Raw genomic sequence first — 23,659 nt, forward strand, 5'->3', positions numbered from 1 at the left:
ATCAGAAGATAAAGCTTACAAGAAATTATATTTCCTTAAATCTGGAAAGATTTGGAAACCTGTTTGTAAACATATATGCATGTAGTTCATTCATAGTAGACTGCAATGTTAGAGAAGAACAGTGGCTTGACTTTTAACACAAGCTTTTTGAGGAAAAATGTGGTTTTAAACTAAGGAAGCAAACACAGGAGGGTAAAGTTGGACTTAAAAACAAACTTAAAACCATCTATCTTGTCTAATAGTCTACCTTTCTAATAAAATTTAAATAAATCCAAAACCTTGCATATAATAGTCTATCTAGTATTAGTAGTCACTAAGTTGTGTTGCACAGGTTTCTGCTTCTAATTAACTCAGAATTTCATTGATGATAATACTGCAGCATAATAGTACATTATACCAGGACAAACTACTATTGGACAACATCTGCATTGAATTGACTGCCTGGTCAACTACATTTGTATGTCATACTCTTTCTTGAACACAAATATTTATTCAGGCGTTTAAAAATGAATTCCCACTTGACTTGTATTTGACCTTTTGTGTCCATGGTGGTTCTCCGGAAGTGCAGGATCTTTTCTGCTTTGTCTTCATTATCTTTTTATTGTGGTCTTAACTGTTATAGATCACCTGGGTGACCTTCAGTGTCAGTAATTCCATTTTAAATGATGTATATTGATTTGTCTGCATTTTGGTAATGTAGGGTACAGTAGGGTACCCCCTGACCTGTTGCCTGAATAGTATGAGGGTAGGAAAAAGGAAAATGTCTAAGCAGTAGCTAATTGAGCTAGCTGCACAGACCCAAGCCCAGTTTTAACCACAGCAATAAAATTCCAAATTCCTATCTTTTACTAATAGTGTCTGTAATTTAAATTCTTTGTATAATTTTGTAACTAATTTGTTTTGAAGAATTTTCTCTGTTGGTTGCTTTTTTTCAGGGGAAAGCGATACCAGAAAAACAGTATAAGAAATGCTGTAACTGTCATTAAACTTCTTCCTAAGCCTTGGAAATTGAGTTTCAGAGAGTCCCTCTCTGTTTTACTGTCATAGCTGATACAGTGCTTTAAAAGGCTATGTAATTCTGTGTCATTTTTGATAGCCCGGTTCAGGAAGAACGGACAGGAGTGGAAAACTGGGGTCTTGTTACATGGATTTGTCCTCTTTGCAACCACCAAGTTGGATACTACTATGGATAATATTGGATAATAGTATGCGTATTTTGTGTCTTTAAATGCTGAGGTACATTTCAAGGTCAAACCTATACTGTCTTGGGCTCCAAGTAGCTCTTTGGGCATAAACATGGGGAAAGATTTTAGGGTAGTCCTTAGTAACATGTCTTGTTGTGCCCGTAGTTTCAACTTTCTTCCCCCACAAAGCAGAAAAAGCAAACCAGGAAGAATTTCACCCTCACTCTCTTTGCTTATTGATGGCACATGTATGGAAACTGATACTTCCCATTTTACAGTTGGGGTGGAGGTGGTTAAGCATGTATACTTTTCTTCCTTTCCCTACAAAATTAATCTTTGTACAAGTAAACACTTTCAAAGCACTACAAAGCAGGAAGATGCTGCCATGGAGAGGATTTTGCCTTAATTGAAAAAAGATTTTTTCTGTCTGAAAAATTCTGGGTATTATAAAATGTATTTTCCTCTTCTTTTGAAGAAACAGGTCCCATTAAACATCTTAACTTCTGATGACTTCATATGTTTAAGTTCAGAACATCAGTAAGAAACCATTCCCCTCTTCATTTACAGGGGCAATGTATGACTGTTACAAAGACATGATTCTTTCAAGTGGTCTTTAAAAGATGAGGGCTATAATTTAACATATTTACAATGTCTAGTGTTCCAAAATCTTAGCTGACTTTAAGAAGAAAACTACTGGAACATTTCTCTGAATTTCTTTCATCGCTGTACTTGCATGGTCTGTTTTCAGCAGGTGAATCACGCAGCATGCAGTCAGGCAGAGGCATTTTTTGCAGATGCTTATATTTATACACTAGGCTTATGCAGTTCTGCTGCTTTGCAGGATTTTCCCACAGGCACCCTGTCGCAAGACTTCACTACTTTCAACCCAATCTGACAGAAAAGTAGAGGTTTCAAAGACTTTATAAAAGTGATGAGTTGAGGAGAGAAGAAGGACCCAAACTAGTCATGCCCTGTAAGGGAAGGGCAGTTGTAATGGTGTAAGTTACTCACCTGGAGAGTTGGCAGACAGTTTTGTGTGTGTATGTGTGTGTGTTAGCCACCGACTTAAGACTGTGGATACTTCAAACCCAGCCACATGTCACACCCTGTTGTTTATGCAGCCAGAAAGGAAATACGGAGTGAAGCTTAAGTATAGAATCATAGAATGGGTTTAGTTCTAAGTGACCTTAAAGATAATCTAGTTCCAAATATAAAGCAGAAGAAGAATAGAAATGGAAGAGAAAAGGGACTGGGAGTGATGTGGAGGATGGGACACAGGGAACATAACGTTCTGCAGATTGGTCTCTTAGCTGACTTTAATTTTGCGGCTCACACACCTCATGCTTTCATAAACTGTGGCTGAAATTTCCAGTGCTGTTGTCATATTCAGGTATTGCAGGCTAGTTAGATCTCTACTTGAAATGTTGTCTTGGGTATGTGTATAATGTCTCTTGTTAAAAATCCTTGTGTTACCTGAGCACTAAAAATACTTAATTTGTAACAGATGATGTTTGGCACTTTTTTCATTTACAGGAGAAAAAAAAATATTTCTACTTGCTGCTGATAAACATCTTAATTGATAATAATTATTTTAAAGCTACTCAGATTATGATCCTTTTCTGCTTTGTTTTTGCTCTGTAAGCCACATGGAAATACTTCTCCTTGAGAGCAGTGTGCTTGCAAGCATTCATACAGCTTGTGTCAGAAGAGCATGAGATGAATAATGTTTCCTTTGATCCAGTGAACTGAGTGCAGAACTAGAAGCCTAGTAACAGAATTAGTGTTAGAACTGATTGCTTATTTAGTAGATGCTCTCCTTGTATGTTAATTTTTTTATCTAAAAAAATACTTGCTTTGGAAGTGCTACATATGTTGCTACTGATAATTGTAGTTATTTATGCTGCCACTGTCACCCCTATCTTTTCTTTTTCGAAAGGAGTACTATCACCATGCTATAGTTTTCTTTATTCAACATGAATTTGTTTTTAAAAAGAGGATTCAGTCAAGTCTTAAGCATCTCTAGAGGCTATATATCAGCTATGCTGATATATGATCCTGAGGATGCGGTCAAGAGTAGTCAGAAATTCAGTGGTTATTGTGGTGGAACTGTGTATTTGTAGAATCAGAGTAAAGGATACCATTTTACCAGTCTTATTGAAGTATTTTCCCTTAGACTGGCCAGTTAACAGGCCAGTTGTATTTTCTGTCCCTTAACCTCTTTTTGGCAAAGTTGAGCTGACTGAAATCCACAAACTAATGTTTACTTGCAGTAGTCTGGTACTAGCATGGTAAATATATCACAAATATATTTTTACCTCAAAGACAGTAATAGCCATTCATCTTTAGTCTGCATTCCTGCAAATAAGCTATGCTTGAATTTGGGTCTGTTTCTTCTTTTTTCAAATTTAGAATAAGTCCTTTTCAGGGGAAAAATAAAATTATCTTTATCTTTTGTAAAAATCACTCTTTTCTTTTCTTTTTTTTTTTTTTTTTGACCGGCAACAAAAATGACAAGTTAGTGTTAGAAACAGTAATGTTGAGAAAATACATTTTGGCTTCCTGGCTTCTAAATTTGAAAGCTTGAATTTTTTTATAAACGTGTCACAGTATCAGATGATAGCAAGAAAAAGATTGCTTATGTGTTTGTGTACATACATAATTGACCTTTGTGATGCAGCTTGACATCTAAACACTAAAAGCAGTCATTTGTTTTAACAGCAGAATTAATTGAGGCTAAAACAGTCGAAATTCCACTTGTATCAAGCTGTTCGTTAGGAATTGCTGTCTGGCTTTAGTGCTGTCAGAAAAATAACCTGTTCTGCTATGATTAAATAGCAGAATGATGGTCGGTCCACTGAATTTGAGAGAGAGGTTGAATAAACTTTATACTGCGGAAACAATTCAGAAGTGACACGCTGCAAGGGGGGGCAGAATGTGCATTGATATCCAGCTGAGCTGTCAACTGGCACTGAGCCAGGCACGCAAAGCTTTGCCATTTGAAGCAGCATGTGAAGCATATGTAGTTTAAAAAAAATTGTCCTCCTTTCATGCATGATTTACACTTAGAGACAAAGTTCTGTTTTTATCAAATACAAGAATATGGTTTGTTATCACATTTGTAACTACAAGTACAGATTTACAGAGTTTTCTTAAAAGCTTTTGCTTGAAACAGATATGTTAATGTTTATATGTGTGCATGCATGAACTGATTCCTCAGGATGGGAGGAAGGGCAGATAGGGGTTTTTTGAGTGTGAGAGTTTCTGGTTATTAACAATTAAACATCGTGAGTAAAAATACATGCTTAGGTGGGATGATGTTTCTTTCAGTCATGCATATGCCCTTAAACTAGAAAGGAGACAGTTTCCAAAAGCAGATGCAAATGTAACGCAGTTTTTAGTTGATTTGTGACTTCTTGATTTGTTTACCTTTTTAGCTCCACAGGATTTTCCAGTTCATTGATATACTTACTGGGGGCTCTTTTTCAGGGTATGACATAATATTATGTTTTCCTTCCTAGTAATAGTAGTTGGCTTTTATATTTGCCTTGTTTGTTTAAGAATCCAAACAGTATAACTTTTTTTATGACTTTGTTGAGGAAAGTGCAAATTATGTTATTGTTTTGACCTTAGCAAAACATTCTCCAAGTGTCTGCCTCACAGAGGTTTTGTGTAATAAGTATACAGATAGGTTAGAAAACCCGTCTGTAGGGTTTTGCAGCGGTAGGTTTTGTAGCTCTTTTCAAGGCAGTTGACAACAAATTTAGCTGTCTTCAAGATAATTAGTGTCACTTGTAGATAGATCAAGTAGCAGGTGTAAGGTTATTTATAAACTCTCTTCTGTAGTTGCCTCGTGTATACTCTGAAAATACTGTTCCCATAGATGGGAGCTAAATATGTAGTAGATACTGTAATATAATTTACAGTGTAATTACATCTTCTTTCATCTTTGAATAACATCAGTATCTCCTTATTGCTAGCCATCCACTTTGCCTCATAGTGTCATGAAAGCCCACATACTTACATGCCTTTTGTAACAAGAAAAACAGTACATGTATTTTCCAAACAGTCTAGGAGATGCATCCTGAGCTGCAGACTCACTGGTGCTTAATTTATGCCAGTGTTACTTATTTTAAGTTATTAAATTAATTGAAATAAAATATTTCATTTGGAAAATTGCCTTTTGCCTTTTCTGTTCTAGCAAACCAAAGCTTCCTCATTTTCAGGAGCCTGAGAACTGACCCACCGCTGATTTATTTGCTTCAGTCTCTTGTCAAATAGCAGCTGTCTGTTTCCATGTGCATGTAAAACCCTCATCCAATTGCCCTTTTTTCATGTCTGTATCTGTCCCAGCTGGTAGAATGCTGTGAGCTGCAGCAGCTTGCCTTGGAAAATGCTTTAGGATGGCGCTTGGTGGGAATGTTTACATACAAGTAAAGGAGCTTGCTGATTTTTGACGCCTGCTCACTTTGTAGAATACTAAATTCTCATTAGCAACCTGACAGCTAGGGATCCTTAAGTGACTGAAATCCCACTAGATACTCGTATCTTTTCCTGTTATAAAGGCTACTCTTCATTTACGTACTGTATTTTTTTTTCCGTTCCGTGTGTGAACAATAACAGATACTTTCAAGTCTATGTACAGGCATTTGAAATGCTTAAACCACAGTTACCGTTGTATGGTTCAATGTAACTACAGGCTGACCAGACTGTAAAAAAGTTATCTTGAGTCTGAAACAATCCATCCTTAACCCAACAGAACAGTAATTCAGAGACTTTTGCAAGGGCTGGACTAGATCTCAGCTATAACTTTTTACTTACATCGATAAATGTCTTAAAATGTATTTTTTATTTTTACAGTGCTGCTTTAGTTCTAGTATTTGCTTTAATTTTGTGTTCATATGAATGCTTGAGAATAGGCTTCCTCCTCAATTCACATTGTTTTCTTGTCATGAAGAAAAGAAAAAAGTAAACTTCAGTGCTCTGACTGTAGTGCTACAGAATATCATCATCAATGTTACTGTCCTCATTGCAGTATGGCAACATGTAGATGGTCTTAGGTGCTTTGGGCTATCATGTGGCAGGACTGTAGAGCCTGCTTTGGGGAATTACTTCAGTCCCCAATATCAGCAATACTTCCTAAATGTGAAACAACCACTCTTCTTTCTTGGCATATTGCAACAGATGGTGAATCTGTGTGCTTGCTTCAGAAATTTGGGCCATTATAAACTCTCAGATTTTGAGCTGAAATCCTTGTTGGTGCTAAGGCTTTGTCCATACTTTAATCACTGGGCACAAGTCCATCAAGAAAACGTTTCTGCCTCATAAAGAAGAGGTAGGGCATTCACCTTCAAATGTTTGTGTAGTTGTTACAAAAATTATTGTGATATCAGCACATGAGTTTGCATGCTTTGACTTGCAACTGTAGATTTTACCTGTCTGGCATTCTCCATTCATGCCAGCCCACTGCGAGCTTTTGACTATACCATCGGATGATGAAAGAATCAGGAATCAGAAAGATAGATGTTGTAGTGGTTCAGAGAAGAATGCTTTTTGAGTGTTTTTTTCAGGGATAGTGCAGATTCTTTTGTTTTCATATGCATAAGTACAGTGGACAATGCAAGGGAACTTCTTACAGAAAGCATCAGAATTCCTTGTTGATGCTGTGCTCCCATAGCAATATGTGCGCCTGAGGCCTTGTGCCTGGCTCAGAGACTGCAGCTGGTTCTAGAAGGAGGCAATGTGGTCACAGTACACACTTTTGGCTGGGCTATAGTATTATTACCTCTTTGGGCACGAAGACATCTGCCCACAGAAGACTCTAGCTGTTATGTGGGCTACCAAAAGCTCATCACAACTATCCCATTTTCTAAACTGGTTCACCATAGAGTGCTACAGAAAATGTCTATTTCTGTAATGTTACTTTGATTTAAAAATACTACTCCCCAGGCAAAACATGGTACTCTTTACAGCAGGCATATAGGAAGCAGATCTGTTGGGAGATCTGAAGTTACAAAACAAAACTCTAGGAAAATAAAAAACAGCTACAAATTTCACTCTTCTCTGCTCAAAAGGGCAAAATGTATGAATTTGCCTTTGCTGCAAGCAAATAATGCAACGTGTTTTATATTGGTGGGGGGTGAGTTAAGTACAAGTTTTACAAAACCAGCAAACATCTTTGGGCATTGGAGGAACATGCTGAACTTAATTTTTTAATGTTTGAAGATTCATTAGGGACAGCCTCTGGCAACATGAACTTCTGAGATTCCAGAGGATGAAAGGCGCTATAGAAATTTGAGTTAACTGGGAGAAGTAAGTTAGGATCAAAAGATGCTTTCAAATTGTAACCGATGCACACAATTTGTTGTAACAAAATGCTGGTTTCATGATCGCTATTCATCTTTCCTGCGGTAAAGCAGGTGGTAGATGCAGGGGAAGGAAAGAGGGCACATGTGGGAGTAAGGGACTCCTATGATAACTCTGCCCACTTTGGTGAAGCATAAAATAAGCTGATAGGTGTCATTAAGAATATTTAAAATTTCCAAGTTAACTTCACAGGCCTTAGTGAAAGGTGGGACCTGCTTACTGAAATTTTTTGCACAGCTTCCATCTCATTACTATCTTGGGCAATACTTCAGTAACTGAGATTTTTTTCTGGTCCTGTTTTATACTCTTCCCTATGAAAAAAGAATGTTGCAAGAGTGAAGTGAATTTTTGGGAGATTAAATGAGCTTTAGTTAAATTAATTAAAAATACTAATCTGATCTTCCTATCTATGCCTTTCTGTACTAAGGATGAATGTTTGTCTCTTCAAATAAAAAGTTAGCAAGCTGTAAAAAAAACCCACCTTCAAAGACTATTGTTATGCAAGTGTAATGGATAAAATACAGGAACTTGGATATGTTGTTAAAGAAAATCTTTGCTTTCTGTTGATGTTAGAAGTGAAATTAAAGATACTGATCTGAAATAAGGATGAGTTTTATATGAACCTTGAATATTTATTTCAATCATTAGTGTAAAAGTCTTGAAAGTCTGGGGATCAGTCTTAGTAGCTGGAAAGGATAAAGAAAAAGAGGGTAGTCTGAAAAAGCTTAAGTATTGTTTTTCTCTAAAAAAGTTTAAGTCTCTGTTGATTACAATTTTTTTCCCTTCTGTTTTTGTTTTGGGGATATGTGTTTGTGGTTGCTTTGGCTTTGGGATTTTTTTTCCCTGACCAAATGAGAATATGTGTAGAAGCAAGAAACAGAAGTAGTTGGATCCTTAGCAAAGTGATGAGAAATATATAGTCTGAAGTGTAATTCTGAAGAAGTAATGTCTTTGTTCTTCAGCTTCTATGTTTTATGGCATTTTTCTGAATTTGCTGCTCAATATATTCTCTACAGGAGAGGTTAAATTCCTAAAGTAAAATGTCGATGAAAACGTTGTAAGGATGTAGGCATTTACAGTTGTCTAAATAATTTTTCTGGACTTTTTTGCTGTTTTTTGTTTTGTGAGATACCCAAATTTGCTGATTTTTGGAGCACGCTGACTTTGGTTTACTGTGAGTTTAATGGAGAGCAAAGGAGAAGGGATTGGGACACCAGCTTAAAATACCCATGTATTTACGATACTTAGTATTTACAACAGATAGAGCTGTTAGGAATTTATATTTCATCTTACTATATTGAATAATTGGACATGCAACTGATATTATTTAAAAATAAAAATTTAAAGGGCAGTCTAAGACTGCCATTTGAGATTGGTCTTTTGATATTCTGCTCTCAAGAGCTTCATCTGAAGGCCAAACAATTACATTATGGTAAGTGGGACAGTAATGGATTCTAGTCCCAGATTCTCATCCTGCTGGTAGTTTTACAACACAGATCTTTTTTGACTGGCAGGGAAAATTTTGCAGACTCATTCTTAATAACATGAAATAAAAGTCATTACTTTGAGCATACCTTTTTTTTTTTTTTAATTCATTAGAAGTCTGCAAAATTTCAAAGAAAACACCTGGTAGATTTCATCTAATACGTTTAAAATAATTCAGGCTGCTTAACATTGGTGAGCATTGAGTTACAACATCAGTTTCTCAATTGTCTTTCTATTTGTTTGACATAAGCATAATTTTTTTCATTTGCAGTTTTGAGAAATGCTATCAAAATGTAGCTTTTGTACAGAGCTGAACACAATTTTGCACTGCAAGAGTTAAATATATATACTGGGGATTATATTACAAACAGAACTGTTTGAGGTACTTAACTGCATGAATCAAATACAAATTAATCCCAGTTGTATAACTTACAATGCTAGTTTACAGCAACATTATTTTTTTACTTTCATTGTGGCATCTCCAATTGCATCACATTGAACTGCTATGGCGTACAATTTAAAGTCAAACTGAAGCTTGTAGTCTTACAGTTTTTTGTATCTGAGATTTGTTTTTATCAACTGTTTATTTTAAGCAAAGAGTATCACATGCTTATTTTGAGAAGAATGCAAATGAAAATCCTGGAAAACATTTTCAAGTACAGCTTTTATTTTATGTGAAAACACCCTGAAAATTGCACAGCTCTTGATTTTATAGTGGATACTCACGAATAATCATGACTAAAGATAAATAAATCAGAGCAGTTACTAGCAAGTGTGTTTTGGGGCAGCAATGAAAGTAGTTTCTGTTTGAGGTTTTCACAATCACTTAATTGCCAGTTGGTTTTAATTGAAATTTTCAAGATTTTAAACTCTTCACTTGAAGTAGCTGCACAAGTGTGGAGGCAGGGGACAATGTTGGCTGCCTTTGGGTGAAGAATTGAGAATGGGATTTTTTCCCCTCCATTTTATCTCTAATGTGCCTATATATAAACTTGTGTGCACGCCCTCAAAATAGTTACAGAAGGGTAAGCAATAACCCCTATGTCACAGTGCTAGTATGCTAAAATTTTGGGTTTTCTTCTGTGGATACACTTACAAGCTACTGTTTCAAACGAGTCAAAGGGCTCATTCTTAGTATGGGTTGAAAGTAATGAAACCTGCCTGCATTTACTCTGTTTTCTTTGCACTTGCACAAGTGCTGGTGTGATTCTGCCGTTCCCTGAACAGGGTCCTAAGAAGATCACTTTTTTCTGCGCATTTGCTCTGTAAAATGGCTTACATTGGGATTAAATAAATTCTAGACCTGGCCAGGCTGAAGGAGTGAGGGTTAGGACTTCACTTTGCAAGGACAATTTACTGTTACTTCCTGTCAGCTGTAATCAAAAGCTATAATAATGAATTTATTTAATCTTTATTGCTATATTTAGGATGCTGCATGCCTCTTTTGACTTTTAATTTGCTATGAAGAGGAAACAGAAGAATTAACGATACAAGTTAGCAGAAGTGTGAACCTCAAAATTAGGCCTATAGCAGTGCTTTTTTCCTTTTCAATTTTTCTATGTATAACTCTTGTTATTAAAGAGAAATTGAAAATTTTACACTAATACTATATCATAGAAGCAGTTTTGAATGAGGACACCAATTAGAGATGCTTCATGTGGTTGTAATAACATAGGCAATTTAATTTTGTTTGGATAGTGTGCACTAGCATTTTAATTTTCCACTGTGAAAGAGTGAAAATTTTTAATTGTTTGCTGCATACGTATGATTTTGCAGTCTGCTTGACCGTTGTCAGGGTAATTGTGCTTTCCAGTTTCCACCTAAATTTATAATTAGATTATCTAGTATTTTCAGGAAATAGTAATAATTGTTAAAGTATCTCAGATTAAATTTGACCTAATGTTTATATTCACTGTAATTTTTTTAAGGCTCTATTGAATTTGAAGAATGTAACACATCCAGTGCAGTTGAAGGTGAGTTGTTGTGGCATAGTTATTTACATAAGAATGCTGCAGATAAGGACCTGAAACTGTGGGGGGGGGGTATAGTCACTGTGTGAATCTGTTATACTTTAAAGTACTCCAATGGAGTAAAAAGCAGTTTTCCTTTAAGAAACAATAAGACCTATGATACTTTATAAGCCTAATGCACGAAGGTTGGAGAATGTTAATGTTTCTTATAAATACACTTTGGCTAAGATCCTGCCTTTGCAGAGGTTTGGATATGGTTCATTTATGACTGTGTTGTAACAATTTGCAAGTGTCAAAACATGGCCCAGGCTCTTTCCATTGTTACCATGTTAGTTATACCAAGTTTATTGCAGTGTTATGGTTGCAAAGCCTTTCTTTGTTGTCATAGCTTATTTTGCTTAGGGGATTGTTTTAAGCAGTTAAGAACTGCTTTATTTGCATAAGCTATGTATTTACTTTTGGGACAGAGGAGCTGACAGTATAACTATAGCAGATGACAACTTTTAAGTTGCCAACATTGCAGCAGAGACTTAAAATCTTTTTTGACTGAAGCAGAGACGATCCATATTCAGAAACTACTCTCATACTCCATCTGTCATTGTTTTGGGCTGCATAAAGCACCAAAGTAAATAAAGCCCAGACTAGCATTTAAAAATAATTTTGGAGCAAATTCTGTCTCCATTTAAATATAAGATGTGGCTGAGTTTTCAGCTACCTGATTTGAGAAGTTTTGAGTTATTTAGCCTTAAAAATTTCTAAGAGTAGAGAGATTCTTTATGTGCTGTGTAATGTATTTAAGGGGAATATAATGACTTGGGATTTTTTGATGATGTTCTTGAATTGTCAGTTGTTACATTTTGGATACCAAATTATTTCCACCATTTTGCTCAAAAGCATGCTGTCAGTAGTATCATGTGTCAAAACAAATTGTAGACTAGTTGGACATGATGTTTGCACTTAGTAATTTTGTTTGGCAATCTACTTTGCTTCAGCAAAAATTGGGGAGCAAAGCAAATATTGCAGCAAGTCTGGTAGAATATTTAAATGTGCTTTAATTTTAGTACATTAAACAGGTATGAAAGCAAGCAAACTTTTTTTCTGTATTATAGCTACGTGTATCTGGTGCTAAAAACAGGAAAGAAACAACAGAGGGGAGGCATGGCTCCAGACTCAGTGAGAGCCAGCCTTAGAGCTGGCTACAGCACTGGGAAATCATGAGCTCAGCATCAGCTGGGAAGCCAGAACAGATTCTCTGGCTTTTTACAGGACCAAGATCCTAATTCTTAGGAAAGACAGGGGCTTGCAGCTACTGGGAACATGCAGGGAAATAGCAACAGGGTGTTGAACTGCAGTATCTGAGGGAGGCAGGGTTCAGTTTCTGATCCAAGCGCATTGGCTATTCAGAACTGGCAGGAGCAATAGCTGCCACTGAGTTTCTGTGAGCCGAGTCCCTTTTCTGAAAACTGGCAGTACACCCATTTTTTTTTTTTTTTAAAAAGTGATAGCCTGCATACCCAGCTTGGAGAGTTGGAAGTACAATGCAAGTCAGTTTTATAAGGACTTATGTTATTAATGTGTTGAACCATATTTTAGTTTAATTTTTTGATTTGCCTGTTACTTAACAACAAATTGGAATAATGTTCCCCTAGTTTGGCTCCATACTTATCTCCACTGTTAGATTTTTGTATCACTTGCCGCAGCATTTAAAATGTATGCATTGGTATGCACTTAAGTTTGACATGGCTCAATACATACTTATCTCCTTGATTTTTAAGTGAAAAGTTTTTATTCCATAGGAGTAAAACCACGGAAAAGAAAGCCTTTTGGTTTATCAGGAATCATGAAAAAGGAAAAAGATGCTGAATCTGTGTAAGTATATTTTCCATCTTGAAGCCTTGTCTTGTATGAAAACTAGTGAAAGTATGGGGATATACATTAGCTGATGCTTAACAAAAGGCATGAGTATGAAAACACAGCTATTGAACATTTTTATAACTTAAGGATTTTAAGGAAGTAACATAGTAGTCTACTCATGTTTCATTCTTTCCTGTGCATTGATGCATAGTTCTCCCTTGTTTTACATTTGAACATTGTAGATAATGTGATTCTCATGTGTGCTGCTAATGAAATAGGACCTCTGTACATGGAAAAAGTACTGGATGTCTGTGTTTGCAGAATTGAAGCTCCAGTTATTCTTTTATTAGAAAAACTTCTGTGTACAGTATTGAGGACAAAAAAATCTTTTAGTGTTTTTTCAGTACTATATCATGTGCACACTCATTTTAAAGACCATCATTTTAACTCTGATGTCCCAGCTGTGCCCTTTGCCATACTGATTGCCTGTGCTCTGTCTCTCAAGAGTTAAAACTCTCCAGAAAGTGAGTTTGAATAAAAGTTCTTAGATGGATAGGTTAAAGTCTGCATATTATTAATGGTCACTATATTACAATATGTTTTCTTTGTAATTTCTAGATGTGTTTTCTCAGTAGAAGTATTTGTTTTAGAAGAAAATAGCTTACAATTTGACAAACTTAACAATATAGAAATATTCTCAAAGGCAACATCTGCAAACATACTTTTTAAAGTTACTTTTAAAAAATATTTTAGCAGCCTTAGCTTTTAATATAATTCTGAAAAACTAATGGCCTAAGAACTGCAGTTGCTAATTATTTGCTTATACAAAGTGCCTTATACGTGTTTTTCTTTTGGTGTTTAGCTTTAATAGTGATATACTCCTAAACCATGCTTTTTCATATCTGTCATGATGCCTTTAGTGCTTGAAGCTCTTGGGGTTTTAATCCATTCCTCTATATTTCTGTTCTTTCTGTGACTTAGTTTTCCCCCAACTTCTCTTCTGTACTTTATGAAGCTGGAGTAAATGGTGACAGAAGTGTTGTATATCATGTGATTTTGGCCAGTAATAATCAGAGAATACTATTTTTTTACAAAGAATTATTTTTTCTGATGAGGTTTAGCTTAAAATAATTAAAATATTTAAAATATTTTATGATACTCATGTTTTAAACAGCTTTAATGCCCTTTTTGAAAGTAATCCATTCTCTCTGGAGTTTGTTTACTACATTTTTTGTGATTGCAAAACTGTTGCAGTATCAAATAGCAGCAAAAAATATGTTCAATCATTTGCATTTTATGCCTTACAAAGTAGTGATTTTGATAGTATTGAGTACTGTTGTATGATTGAATTCTGTAGCTGTCAGCTTTTCTTGTCCAACAAGATAATTATTTTGCCATCACTTGGGTTATTATGCAAGCTAATCTCATGTCATGTGTGTTATAAGCCTCCTTGCAAACCAGGCATCTCCTTCCATCCATTCTTTGACAGATGATGAAACATAATCTGGCCCCATCAAAGATTTAGGGCTCTTAATAGTAGCTTTCTGGAGCCAGTAAAGACCTGGAAGCTCCAAATTAACTCTTCCTAGGTGTATGACTCAGTGTGTCCTTGCTTAGAGATCATGTTTTTTCTTTGACGTGTAAGAGAAAGAAAATGTCCTTTGGCACTGAGGGCTGAAAACTGGCTTCTATGCTATGTGAAATACTTTCTACCTTGTAGAAATGTTTACCTGTTGTAGATCTGAATACCTTTCCTGAAAGGTGCTTCTTCCCAAAGATATTTTATTTAATGATGAAAGGTAATATCAGTGTCTCTGTCTAGAAATAATTTTGTTTTTCATAGCACGATGATGTCATCAGAAAATATAAATCAGCTCAGCTACTCCGAAATGGGAAAAGGATTTGCCTTATTTTCAACAAGCTGGACTGAAATTTGGTTTATTTTTTTTATACTTGTTATTATGTTTACACACAATACAAAAATACGTAGATTCTGATGTCAGAAAGCAGTATGACAGCATGATATTGACTTCCTGTCTAACACATGACATAGTCTTTTACAGAGGTTTTCGCAATAATCCATGACTTCTAAATAAACTAGAACATCACACATAAAAAACCAGAGAATTCATTATGTGCTTAAGTGAAATACTCCAACAGTTATTTATGATTTCTTTTAAAAAAAATTATTACTAGTTAAATTTTGTGTGATTTAATCTTTAGCTGATGATCCTGTTATAGGCTGTAATGATAAAACTGTATCATCAGAAATGTTGCTGCACATAGACGTCAAGTCCTTTCTTAATCTCTTGTTAAATTAGGCTGTAATTTTGTTTAGTTTTTGTAGGAAAAGCTTTCCACATCTAGAAAAACTCCTAAGGTTTGCTTGCTTTTCATTTCATCAGTACTGTTTTTAAAGTGTTGACACCTAAGCTGGATGTTGTGTCTAGTAGTGGTTTTACACAGTGAGATACCATACACAGTGTGTTCTACTATATATTGCTATACAAGTTAGTCAAGAATTTCCCTTCTTTTTCCTAACCACTGCTTTGCATGATTTGGTTGCTCTGGTTTCTATCTACAGTCTTTAAATTCCTTTATAGAATCCCCATTTGCTGAAATGTTACCTTATACTAGAAGTATGGCCTAGTTCTTTAATCTTGAAAGAAGATCATGCATCTAGTGACGTAAAAGCACATCTTTCCAAAACCTGATGTCCTCATTTTCCAATTCACCAGCATTTGCAAACTATTGAGTTTTCCTTTGTGTCTGGTGAGCAGATCTTGGAAAGTGCTGTTGGTGCTCCTCTGAATGATACTAGATCTGCCCTTACTTTTTAAGATCTATCGGCTCGCTAGTTTTGAAAATCCTCATTTTAGGCTGACTTCGCTGTGGTTTGCCTCACATCTTTCACAGTTCTTAACAAGCTGTCCTGTTCACATACAGACACTTTTTAAAACCATCTCAGGAAATCTGTTTGTTATATCTTTTGAGAGAAGTCTTGCTGTAAAATAGCTGTTACAGTAGCAGTTTCTATTGCTATGAATTCAGCTTAGCCAGCAGAGGGAGGTAAAGACGTTAAGTCAATGAGGAAGGTCACATGCGTTTTCTTTTGTTTGAGGCCTTTAAGAGGAGGTGGGATCCTTCATCTCACTGTCAATTCTTTAAAAGAGCGTACTGTGTTTCATATTAATGCTTTCATGTTAGCAAGTTTTTGTATCTGTTTTTAAAGACGTTGTAGTTTTTACTTTTAACCTGTTTAGCCTTTCAGAGAAGATGATTTAGATTGCAATAAATTTGACGGTTTTTCCTCTTCTTTTCTGTAAATGCATGTTTAGGATGTTCAATTTGATTATATAAAAACGCTGTTGTTCAGTTACACTGGCACTTGCCGCTTTATTTCTCAGGGTGAAAATTGGAGAGGACTTGTATGCTACTCAAGTATTCCCTCAGTCTGTAAATGTGGTTGCTTCTGCTTCTGCAGACGTCAAAAATAATTGGTGTCATTAATTTTTTAAAATACTACTGCTTCAATTGAGGTTATAGCAGAAAAATATAACACTTGTGAATAATGTGCTTACAATCACTGCCCTTCTGCTGACACCTTTTTTTTTTTTTTAACTGCTTATTAAGAGGGTGCTCCATTATTTTTTCTGACATCTAGTTTCTAGTGTTTGACTGTAACTGTGCTTGACAAACACAAACTAAGAGTGAAATTCCAAAAGAGGGAAGCTCTGAATACCTCTAAGAATAGTCTTAATTTCTTGGGGAGCTGGTTATTGTCCGAAATGTTTTGCAATTGCATGTGGACTGTTTCATTAGGTTTGGTGACCTCTACTTATTGTGCGCATCAACCACAGAGACCTGACTCTTAAAGGATATTCATGCAGAATACAGCATGGTACTCCTGGCTTCCCTTGATTATTTTTTTTATTATTAATTTTTCATTGTATGTGAGTTTGCTTTTTCAGAGCTTCTTTTGAGGTTTTCTTCTGTGGTGTTTTGAGCATAAACTTTCAGCTTTTATTTAAATCTCATTCAGTTAAATGTGGATTACAGTGAAAATTTTAACAGAGTCTGAGAAGCAAAAGGGTCAAATGCAATGTTTCAAATTAATTGAAAATATTTAAGGAAGTACCAGAACTGTATGAATAAAATAATTTGTGCATTTTATAATTGTATATTCTCTTTGGGTTTTTTAACAGGGAGTGTCCGGATGCAGACTCAGTTGTAAGTAGATTTATTTCCAAAACATGCATATGCTGATATTGTCAAGCGCTACAGTCTGATGAAACTTAACATATACAGTCCCTGCAATGGATTGTTTATCTGATAGAGGAGTTAATATTTTGATAACACTTGAAGTATTAATTTTGCTCAGTACATAATCTTTAGCGGTATATACAAATATGTGTCAGTACTGCATTTATATTTCCTAATATTTTTAGGTTCTAAACAAGGTGTTTTTACTGCGGGTATTTGCTACTTTACTTTTCAAGTTATATAGTTTAAATTGCTTGCCTAATAGATTCTCAGTAAGAAAAACATTCAGTTTATTGAAGAGACCCAACTTTGTGTCATTATATTCCTCTGCTTACTACTGTTTCCTTTGAGAAATTATTCTAATATACTTATTAAAATATAACTTTAAATGCAGTTTTTCTAGATGCACTTTATTAATGGCCTGTTTTTCATCAGTTTGATCTGTGATATGTCCTACAATTTTATTTATTAAATTCAAATAAGTGACAGTTGCAAATTAAATTGCTATGTTAATGCTTTTTTATTTCCTTAATTGAGCTTTTTTATTTAAACACGTATGTTGTCTTGAATTATATGTAACAGAGATTGCAGCTCCCCACAGCTATAGTAGGGAATAATTTATAGAATAATTTAAATTATTTTCTGTAGACTGATTTGGTTTTCAGTTCATTTATTTATAAGCTAATTATATTAAACAATGTAAGTTTCCACATTCACCTATTTTGTGGAATTTCTTCTTTGCATTTAATATCTGGGATTTCTAGTACCTAATATTAAAAATTCTTTTGAGAAACTTGGTTTGAAAAATCTGTCGGAACCATTCTTCTGAATAAGGAAAAGTAACTTTTGCCACATAATGGAACATCAAGACAGTTATTATATCCTGTGCAAAGTCATCTTGATTTAGAGAAATTTCTTCTATAGGGTACATTTAAAGTAAAGTAACTTTAGAATTATCCCCATGATTATCAGGCTTTTCATGGAAATAATATCTTTTGACAGTTCAGGTTGAGTCACTGGAGTGAACCACAACTGGGTTTGACTTGCAATGTTTATTTTCTTCTGTGTTTATTTTGGTCTCTACATTTTTAAGAAATAATTAGTTCAAAAAATCAACTCTAAATGTGTTTGACATTCTTTCTGGCTGCATGAAGCATGCCATATGATCATTGAAGTTAATTGTTCTGTCTATATGAAATATATATTTGGTTTAAAAAAACCCTTAACTTTCATAGTGTCTAACAACAAAACTGATACTTTTGTTGCATTCTGGTTTGGGTTTTTTATGGCCAACATGTTATGACTGCATTTGGAACTTAAAACTTGGTCTGCCATTTATTCTTGCCTTTTACAAGCAACAGTATTATTCTGAATGGTGGAATGCTTTAATAGCAGAAGCTACCATTCTCATGAAAAATAATGCAGCATAGCATAGATGAGATTCATTTCACCCCTTGCAAACAAGCACCCCAGAGTGCTTTTATGTCCTTTTCTGGAAGGTCCCATTTCAAATGTTTTTCATTTTTCTTGTCATTTACTTTTACGATTTCCTTTCTGTTTAATTTTTGAAACTTGATCTAAAAAGTTAGAGCTATCTGTACTGTTATCTTTGTGAGGATTTCATTTGTATGGATTTTTGCAATAAATTACACATTTCAAGAAATTGAACCTGGAAAATCATAGTTGTCAAAAAAGTGTTTTTGAAAGCAATTATCATTTGTGTTTGATTGCTAGAAAATACTAAGGACCAGCCCTCAGAAAATCCAACTTATTTAAGGTGTTCCAATTATGATTTTGGTCAGCTTTGGTCACTCACAGAAAATTTGTCTGGCTTTTATATTATTAACATAATCTTTTTTTAAAAGATGGTTTTTATTTGTTTGTCAATAATTTTAATTGTGTGAAAGGAATGTAAGAGTTAACCATTTTGCAATTATTTATAACTGTAAACACTGAGGTAACTGTATTGAAATTTTAGAAGTTAAGGATCCAGTAAGAATTGACTTCAATACTTACTGGTTCTACATGGTATTGTGGATCTTTGGACATACGGTGTGTAGCCAATACCATTAAGGCTCTCACTAGTCCAAAATGTAAAATGCAGTGTATTCAAACTTGTTCTCTGGGTTTCCAGAAAACAAAACAGTGAGATGGTCCTAAAAAATGTCTTTTGTACCAAAATGGAAGTTCTCAAATTTATCTGTGGGAAGCCATCTGCTTTTGCTCATTCTTTTCCTAACTGCCAGATTGTACGTATTGGAAAATGTAATGCAGTTGAACAAATTGTTAATTCCTATCAATATTTTTTTATAACTGCTAAAAGAGGTTTTTATGTGCTCGTGAGTAGGAAGGCAGCTGTGAACTGAGAACTGGTATTTATTAAAAAGATTGGCCACTTCAGTAAGCAGTCTCTGTTTAAATATAGATGACAGTATGTGTTACTATATGACAAGCTATGCATGTAACTTTCATTAAGCAAAGCCTTGATAATTAAGAAACGTAGAAAGCAACTGTGTGTGCACTAGAAAGAGATAGCAACTAAAACCTGGCTCTGTATATGCTTATTACCTAGAAAGTTTTTCTAAAGGCAGAACTAGTTGTCTTGTTTCCCATGGGTTTGTCATGTCTCTAGGGCTGGTCTATAGGAAGATCAAAGCTGTAGTAAAAACTTTTATTTTGGGGAGGCATTTACAAGGTTCCACTTGCATCCAGCAAGATCTGAATCTGGATTGCAACCCTTCCACTGGTTGGGATACTTGCAGGTCTTCTACTTGACTGCCTATTTTCATGAAGACTGTAGTAATGTAATTATCTTTGAGTCCTCTGTTCTTTCTGTCAGATCCATTTGAAATTGTCCAGTAAGTTCAAAAGTAATTAAGAATTGAGCCACAGATACATGGAACATAATGCTGAAACTTTTTTTTCATTGGAAACCAGAATGCAAACAAAGGTATTGAGGCATCCAAAACTTGCCATTAACCTCTTTACATATCAGTGTAGCATAATTGCAGTTGTGTAGAATATATATTGCTGGGGACTGATTGAATTTGGAACCACCGAATTCTAATTAGTGGAAGACAAGAGTAACCTTATATTTAGTGAAATTCAAATGGTTTTCTTTATTTGCATTTTGAATGTTTAGTTCTGGCATATTTTGAACAGCTGCCATTGATAACAGGGTATGAGGCTTTGTAGTTACAGCACAGGACAGGGGAACTTTGAATATCTGTTTTCTTTCTTCCTTCCTGCATCTCTGGCCATGGAAGAAACTGACTGGCTACTCTCTTCTTTCATGTCTTTTGGGTTAATAGGCACCCTAAGCAGAGGAGACTGATAATATGTAATACTTCTGTCTTAACCTAAGGATATACCTCAGTCAAATCTACATCTCAAATATGTTAAAAGTAGAGAGGCTTTTTTCTCTTGTTCCAGACTATGAGCTTCAACTGCTTACTTTGCGTTCACTTCAGTCCTCATCTGAGTTACAGGAAGTCAGTCCAGTTCAGTAAAACAGCAGAAAGTTCATCTGGCAGAAAAAGAAATGGTGTTCAGCTGTGCTGTATCTTGAAGCACTGCCTGAGGAAAACTTGATAAGGAGCTCTCATAACCGCTGTAGATATCCCAGGAGAAGCGAAAATGGAGAGAGATCAAGCTGAAGTGTAGTGAAGCTGCTTTGCTTCTTGACCGATGCCCAGCCTGTAAGCAGTGCTGACATTGCTGAGGAAGGGCCAAATGAAGTAGCTAGACTGCAATATGCTCCACATGTTCCTCTCTCGTATGTAGCCCAGAGGAACTAATGACATGGTAATGGTGTGACTTTTTCTGTTGCTTTTGGGTGACAGATGGGACAAAAAAAGGAAACTGAGACAAAGCATTCTCCAAAACTCAATTGAGTTTTGGCAACAGAATGCTTAGTCCTCACACTTTTTGTATAGCCACTTCTACTTCACTATTTATTATGTCCTTATGTTTTATTTCTTTAAAAAATTATTCACCCCAGAAAGTTCATAGAACATACTAATGCAAAGACAGAGTTATGAACCCTGTATTTTTAATGTATATTTAAAACTATGTAATACCTTAGTTTGTAATGTGTTGTATTACATCTACAAACACAGGGAAACCTGTGGGGTTTATAGCTGTATGTTTAGTTGCTTAACAGAACCTCTGAGAATGTGAAACTTTCTTCCAAAGAAGTCTGTCTTTCCAGTTACTTCCACAGAGTTCAATTCACATCCATATTGAGCTTGCTTTTTTTTTTTTTCTTCTACAAAGAGTATAAGTAACATGTTTGGGTAGGGGACTAGACCAGACCGTCATCCCTGTTCTATTAATAACTACTTCTTTCAACAGAAACCCTAAGTTTGCAAAGATCTTATTTCCTGTGTTGAAGTTCAAAAATTACACAGGTATATGTGAAGGCTGGGGTAAGGTTGGGGTTTTTTTCCTCTGATCAGCATGGTAGGCAAATCAGGTCTCTTCTGCATGCTGTGCCTGCTGATACTTAAAAAACACACTAGCCATGACATAACATACAGTTCTGTAACTGTAGGAGTGGGGAGAAGGGAGTAAGAATTAGTCAAGTAAATGAAAACGCCTTCATTAACATCAAATTTGTGAATGTGTCTCTGTAAAAATTCTGTGTCCTCTACCACTGTTACAAAATTTAGATTAGTAAATAAAATTCTGATGTTTCAGAAAGCAGAACCATTCACCTGTTTACCAGTTCAAAATATTGAAAAAAGTATTTTGAAATTACTGCTTAACTTGTAAGTCAGATTTTGAGGTAACGTCTTGCTCGTATGTGACACAATTTGTCAGTACAAATGTAGATTAAGTACTTTGTACTGAAGTGCAAAAGCTCAGGGACCTCATTGCTCTCTACAACTACTTGAAAGGAGGCTGTAGGCAGGTGGGGGTCAGTCTCTTCTCCCAGATACAAAGCAGTAGAGCAAGAGGAAAAGGCCTCAAGTTGCACGAAGTTTAGATTGGATATTAGGACAAATTTTGTCACTGACAGGGTGGTCAAGCACTGGAACAGTCTGCCCAGGGAGGTGGTGGAATTGCCATCCCTGCAAGTTTTTAAAAAACATGTGGATGTGGTGCATAGGGACATGGTTTAGTGGTGAACTTGGCAGTCCTGGGTTAACAGTTGGACTTGATGATCTTAAAGATCTTTTCCAACCTAAATGATTCTATGATCCCAGATACCTCTTCCACCCTTTTCTACAATTGGTTTACTTCAGAATCTCATTAATTAAAGCAGGTGTTTTAAGAATGATCATAAATTGGTACAAGACCAATCTGAGTCACTGACAAAGCTGGATACACAAAGAGGATGATTCCTGACTCTGTATACACTGTGAAGAGTCAGATGTTTTAAGTTACGTATATTTAAATTTTTAAAATGGGAAAAAGAAATTACAAATTCAGTTTTCTGCACAGTGTTAGAAAGAAGTGATAAGGTAGCCCTGCTGGAAGAGAAGCAAGGGATTTTTCAGTTGCTGTGTTCAGAACTTAAGCTGTAAAGCATCCATCTGTGTTATGTATGTATTTGAGTTTTTGTCTGAAGTAATAAATATAAGCTACATGGTAAAGTGCCATTCCTGAGGAATAGATCATTCAAATATCTCTTCAAGATCAGAAATAATTTACATGAAAGTATTAAGAAAGAAATTTAATACTTAAGAACTTTTAAGATTTTAGTGCTTGCTAAGGATTTACTTGATTCTAGGGATTATTCAGTAAATTAAAATAACAGTGAAAATAACTTGTGAAAATAACTTCTGCAAATTAGGTTCTTTCACAATTCTGTATCAAAATAAGTCAGATTTGCCAGCTAGTTTGTTCATGCTGTGTGTGCCCTGTAATAATATCCTTTACATATATGGCCCAGCTGGAAGAAAAACTAAATGTTGTATATTTAAAGATTTTTGTTGGTTTTCAGTTCATCTTAACCATGAATGATCCTGATCTATTGAAAATTGCCAAGTATGACAACTAAAATAATCTTAGAATTCAGAAGTTGTAGTATTGTAGGAAAATGTACCTACCCTCTAGCTATATGTTTTTGTTCTGTTTACTTTGATGTCAAGTTTCATTAGTGTATTTTGGTATATAAACAAGGTCGACCTGAGGTCAAGCGTAGCTAAGAACCCTGATTTGAGCAAGTAGAGCTAAGGTACTGGACCGTGTGATCCTCTCTTATTACTTTTTTTTTTGTTCAGTTCTTTTTCTTCTTCTTCTTGTTATTTTTGTTGGTGGTTTGTTGTTTTGGTTTTTTTTGGTTTTTTTTAATCAAATAGTGGTGAAGTCCAGGTCTTACAAGTATTTCAAGAAATTGCATCTGTATGTTCCATATTTTAAGATCTGAGCTTAAAGATTATTTTTTGGCCTTAGTTTAATGTGCTACTTAATTGGGTATGGTATTACATCCCACATACAGGATTGTATTTCTTACTGTATTTAGCAGAAATATTTGATCTATGTTTAAATTCATTCCATTTAATTCAGAAGTGCTAGATTTAGAGAGCTTTATAG

General features: G+C 35.2%; 1 protein-coding gene across 4 annotated transcripts in view; it reads left to right on the top strand.

Annotated features, from left to right (window-relative positions):
- FCHO2 (FCH and mu domain containing endocytic adaptor 2) overlaps positions 1 to 23,659 on the top strand; it is a 99,695-nt gene that overhangs the window by 42,752 nt on the left and 33,284 nt on the right. For all 4 annotated transcript variants that reach the window (XM_037372991.1, XM_037372993.1, XM_037372992.1 and 1 more), the window contains exons 9-11: positions 10,961 to 11,005; positions 12,799 to 12,871; positions 17,062 to 17,086. In XM_037372991.1, the coding sequence (XP_037228888.1) occupies positions 10,961 to 11,005; positions 12,799 to 12,871; positions 17,062 to 17,086 (143 nt within the window). The remainder of the gene's footprint in view (positions 1 to 10,960; positions 11,006 to 12,798; positions 12,872 to 17,061; positions 17,087 to 23,659) is intronic.

This window comes from Falco rusticolus, chromosome Z (genome assembly GCF_015220075.1).
Source record: "Falco rusticolus isolate bFalRus1 chromosome Z, bFalRus1.pri, whole genome shotgun sequence".
NCBI lineage: Eukaryota > Metazoa > Chordata > Aves > Falconiformes > Falconidae > Falco > Falco rusticolus.